General features: G+C 60.2%; 1 protein-coding gene across 1 annotated transcript; it reads right to left on the bottom strand.

Annotated features, from left to right (window-relative positions):
• Positions 1 to 308: 308 nt before the first annotated feature.
• CBLN1 (cerebellin 1 precursor) lies at positions 309 to 4218 on the bottom strand. Its single transcript, XM_003263030.3, has 3 exons — positions 3584 to 4218; positions 3305 to 3424; positions 309 to 1982 (listed from the first exon to the last, which is right to left on the bottom strand). Exons 1-3 carry the CDS (start codon positions 3845 to 3847, stop codon positions 1785 to 1787), a joined length of 582 nt encoding a protein of 193 aa, XP_003263078.1. The 5' UTR covers positions 3848 to 4218; the 3' UTR covers positions 309 to 1784.
• Between the last annotated feature and the right edge of the window lie 696 nt (positions 4219 to 4914).

Genomic DNA, 4914 nt, shown 5'->3' with positions numbered 1-4914 from the left:
ATGTGGAGAAGAAACGGGCCCCGGTTTCAACAGAGGCCCCGTGCTCCGTGAATTTCTAACTCGAACCAGCCGCTGGGATAAATCCGAGAAACGTTGCTTATTGTGCTATTATTAACTCTCCCTTTTCCCACGCCCCTAGAGGAAATAAAATTCATTCCTGAATATTGGGCCAGGAAAAAGTTTCTCTGAAAGGTACCACAACTGCAGGGGACCACCCGGCTGCAGCTCCCAGCTCCCGGCCCTTCGCCCTAGGCTGCCCACTCGCTCCGGCTCCCGACCTCCCCGCTGCCGAAGCAACTGGGTCAGCCTTCCAGACTTAAAACGAAGTCATTTATTTCAATTTTGCTTTCACATTATGTTCCGATACAATCAAAACTCCTGGACGAACCTCTTGAATAGTCCTGTGAATGAGCGGAATCACAGGTCCTGGGCGCCCGAGTATGCGGCGGGTGGACTCCGGATTCAGAGGCGGTGTATAAAACATACGCTGATTCGGGAACTGCGGGGCGGACGCGGTGGGAGATATCCAGGGACAGAAGGCGTGAGGAGTCTGCCGCTCCAGGGAGGGTGGTTTGGGTCCTCAAACTGGGACTATTCCTGATGCATTTGGAATGCAAAGAAAAAAATCAAACTTCGCTCCTGGGCCGGCGGCCGCGCCTGGCCTAGCAAGATTTCGGCCACATTTCTTACGTTTGCGCCAAAGCTGTGAACACAGGCGAATGCAGTGCTGGTTCCCGGCCTGGCTCAGGAAGGAGCGCAAGGCCGGCTTTGCGAGGAAGCCCTCGCGCCCAGGCCTTTCTATGGTTGCGTTCCCCCAAGTCTCCTGCCTTTCGGAACCTCGCCCTTTGGCACCCCAGACCCCCAACCTCGCAGCTGGGGAAGATGCGGATTTTAGAAAGCTGTTTCAGAAAAATAAAAGTCCCACTTCGACTTTATTAAAGCAAAATTAAACCTTGGCTATTCACACGTATGTTACAGAGGAAGAGGAAGCGTCCGGAAGAAGTTCCTTGGCGTTTCGTGGAGCCACAGAGCACGACGGCATTGACAAGCATCAGAACATCAAGCAGCCTTAGATTTCACGATCACTCCGAATAGGACATAGAAATACGGAAACACAGCCAGTTTCCACTGGGAAGAGTTCTTCGTGTACAAATGATATATATTTATATTTTTTAAACCAGTCACCACTAAGGTGTCCTTTCTCTGCTAACAAGCAGCCGAGGATACTAAGTATCTTCAGCTAATTAACTTGAGCAGTGTTTTAAGAAGAGCAACACTTGCCAAATTAAAACTACCTTCCCCATCCAAAACAAAACAACAACAAAAAAACCTTACCCCTTTCCAAACTGAAAAAAAAAAAAGGTTGGGGGCGGGTAATATATCAAATTTCAGTAGGCAGAAGGATTCAGAGGGGGCCAGGGAGAAAGATTTCAGATTATGTAGTGAAATACAAAGTTTCTTTAAATAAATTGCAGGAAACATGAAGTTGGGGGATAAGAAACAATGACAAGGCAGTTTCTTTCTTGATTACTGCAAATGGAATGGGGGAGGCGAGTTTACTTTTGGAAATGGGAGTGCGCAGAGCTAAGCGAAATTTATTTCTCCTAATAAGGAAATGGACAAAGTTGTCCCACCGCTGGCGCGCACCTTTTTCCCAGATACAGTTACAGAACATGTAGGAAGTTTCAAGTCGTGCTGCTTTCTCGCCCTCTTAATTTCAGCCTCTTTCTCACTCCCCTTCCTGCCTTCGCCCTCTCCCTGCCTCCCTTCCGGCTATGAGCCAGTCAGAGAGGAAACACGAGGAATCCGGAGAAGGTCGAGTACTTCCAGCCCCCCATCAAGTTTCCCCGCTCCAGCTTGAGGTATGCTCGGTCGCCTTTCTCCATTTGGATTAGGACTCCGTTGCTGGCGGCCTCCCGGGTCACGTCCTGGTCACCAGCGAAGGCTGAAATCACTGGCCACCCGTTTAGCATGAGGCTCACCTGAGAAAGAGAAAGGCCCGCTTCAGAGGCGCAACCTAGGCGGGCACCGAAGCCGCGGTGGAGCGAACCTCCTCCCTGCTTGGCTAACAGCCTGTAAGGCCTGGAAGCACGGAGAGGTGGGGGGTCGGGGGAAGGGGACGAATGGAGGAAAAGGGGCTTTGCAGCTTACTGCTGAGGCTCCAGTGGGGCGAAAGACTATACATCTGGGTGACAGGAAGGGTCTGTCCCCAAAACGGGAGTTGCTCTTATTCCAGTTCTCAAATGAGCGCGCCAAGCGAATCTCGACTGTGCTCCGTGATCCAATTTAATAAACCCATGAGGTGGCTCTAGCGCCCTGAGACCTTTGACCTCTCTCTCGTTTCCCCTCAGCCTCAAAAAACAAACAACAAACAAAAAAAACCCCAGCAACTCAGGCTCCCTCTGGCGCTACCGGAAAAACAAAAACAAACAAAAAGCCCCTGATCCCCCCTGGACCCAGCTGCCAGGACACAGTGGAGAAGCCACTGTGATTTCTGATTAGAAATCTCGTACCGAGCGGCACAACATATTTCCTCCCCAAACCACGGGCTCAATTCCCGCCCCCATCCAGCCGCGCCCGCCACCGCCTGGTTTTGCCCCTGTGGTGGCACCGTCAGCCAAGGGCCTCGCGCCCTCTCCCCAGCTGTGCGTCCCTCCTCTCTCGGCGGCCAAGGGAAACCTGGATATCTTTGGGGGCCCGGAGAGCCGGCGAGCGATTGCTGGGACACGGCTGGAGCCGGGAGAGAGTAGCACTACGTCCCCTCCCTCCCTTCTCTCTCCACCCCTCACCCTCCGGGGCTAAATGCAGCTAGCTCAAAAACCCAGAGTCCGCACGGGGTGGGGATTGGGGACAAGTGGGAGAAAACGGGGGCCCCGTCCGTGGTGCTGAAGACAAGCACACAAGCCGCATCGCAGGCTTCTGAGCCAGGGCAAGGGGTGGGGTGTACTGTCGACGGTGCTTCCTGGGGAGTCCGGGAAGGCTCCCCAAGCGGCAGCTGTATGGGGCGCTAACAACAGCCGTTACAAGGAAGTCCCTGCAATCCAGGGAACCCTTCGGAGGGGCCCGGAAAGCAGAAGCAGAAAATTCTGTCTCTCGGGGGATGGGCTGGATCCCAAGAGCCAGAGACAGGGAAAGCAGAGGATAGTTGAAGCCACAGAACTGAGAAGCCCCGCTATCTGTCCCTCCAAGCAGCCCGAAGTACATGCAGCTGCCACTTCTGCCTACCACCTCCGGACAGCCCGAGCACCCCTGCGGCCAGTAACCCCCCTACGGGGCCAGGGCCCGGCCCGAGGCGTCGGCTGACCTGGATGGTCTGTCTGTTGTAGACTTTTACCACGTGGAAGTTAAAACTGTAGATCCCTTTGCGCGGGGCGATGAAAGTGCTGCGTTCTGAATCAAAGTTGTTCCCAATGTTCACTAGTACCTACAACGAGACGGGAACGAAGGGGAGTGGGCAGGAATCGGTCCCGGACTGTCGTCCCCGCGCCTCCGCAGAGCCCTTGGAGAGGACCGGGCATCGGTCTTCCATCCACCCCTCCCTCACCAGCCCAATCTGCACGCCGCGGGAGGAAGGAGCACTCACCTGGTCGAAGTAGATGATCATGGTGCGATTACTCATCTCGGACGGCTCGTGGTTGGTGCTCCTGATGGCAGAGAAAGCCACCTTGGCGCTGCCGGAGCGCACAGAGATGCCCAGGGCTGTGCCCGTGGGGTCGGAGGTGGGGTTGGAGTCGCACACCACCAGGCACTTGCCCTCCAGCACGATGGGCTCCGTCTCATTCTGCCCGCGGGCCGGGCCCGCCAGCCACGCAGCCCCCAGCAGCAGCAGCTCCACTACGCCCAGCATCGCGCCGCCGGCGCCCACCCCGCCCCCCACCCCCGGGGCTGCTCGCGCCAGCCGCCCCCCCCGTCCCAGTCCCGCTCCGAAGCCCCCTCCTCAGCTCTGTGCGCAGCTCCGCTGCCGCCGCTCTGGACACTACACCTCTTCCTCTCACTCCGGGACTAGCGTCCCCTCCGCGCTGTGTTCCCGGAGCCCCGCCCGGGCCTCAGGGGTGCCGCGGCTGCCCAGCCGCACTTGGATGCATAGCCGCTGCTGCTCGGTCCCGCTGCTGCCCGGACCTGCTGCTGCCGCCGCCTCCTGCCCGCACCCGCCGCTGCCGCCGCCGCCGCCGCTCTGAATTATTGATGCAGCCGGAGCTGCAGCCGGAGCGGGCGGAGAGCGCGCGCCGGGCACAAAGGCGCGGACCTCGGCCTGGCCCCGCCCCCGCCGCCTCCCGGCCCGCCTCCCTCTGAGGCCCTGCCCCCGCCCCGGCCGAGGCCACGCCCCCCAGCCAATCCTGACACGCCGCGCTCCCCACTGAGCCAATGGCGGCGCTGTCCGCGCTCGGCCACCTGACCCCGGGCGCCGTTGTTATTAGGCGCGGCGAGGCGGGCGGCGCGCTGCAGCAGGGTTGGGCTCTAGCCGGGAGTGGACGAAGGGAGCGCGGGCGGGGAGCGCGGGCGCGCGCCCGCGTCCGCGTCCGCGTACGGAGTGTCGCCTCGGCCGCTCGCTTTCTCGCCTACCGCCTCGCGCCTGGATCCTGTTCCGCCTCCCTCGGCCCTCCTGCCCGCCCCCGCTCGTCGGCCCTCAGGTAGGAGGCGGCGCGCACCGGGGTCCGGAGTGGAATCGTTGGAGGCTGCGAGTCGCCCGCCAGCCTGTGGGCGCGCCGGGTGGGAGGGGAGCGCCCCCCAGCGGGCGCGGGCGCGAGGGCAGCCGGCGCGCTGGGCGAGCCTGGCGCAAGGTCCGGGCGGCCGGGCTGCGGGGCGCGTGCGCGCGCGGCGGGGCGGGGCGGGGCCTGCGCGATTCCGGTGGGCGCACGTGGTGCCCGGGAGCTGTTGGGCCGGCACTCAAGGCGGGGGCTCGGTGCGGAGCCG

The sequence above is a fragment of the Nomascus leucogenys genome, chromosome 2, assembly GCF_006542625.1.
Source record: "Nomascus leucogenys isolate Asia chromosome 2, Asia_NLE_v1, whole genome shotgun sequence".
NCBI classification, from domain to species: Eukaryota; Metazoa; Chordata; class Mammalia; order Primates; family Hylobatidae; genus Nomascus; species Nomascus leucogenys.
The sequence above is the reverse complement of the archived record's forward strand: the minus strand, read 5'-3'. Positions and strand labels throughout refer to the sequence as shown.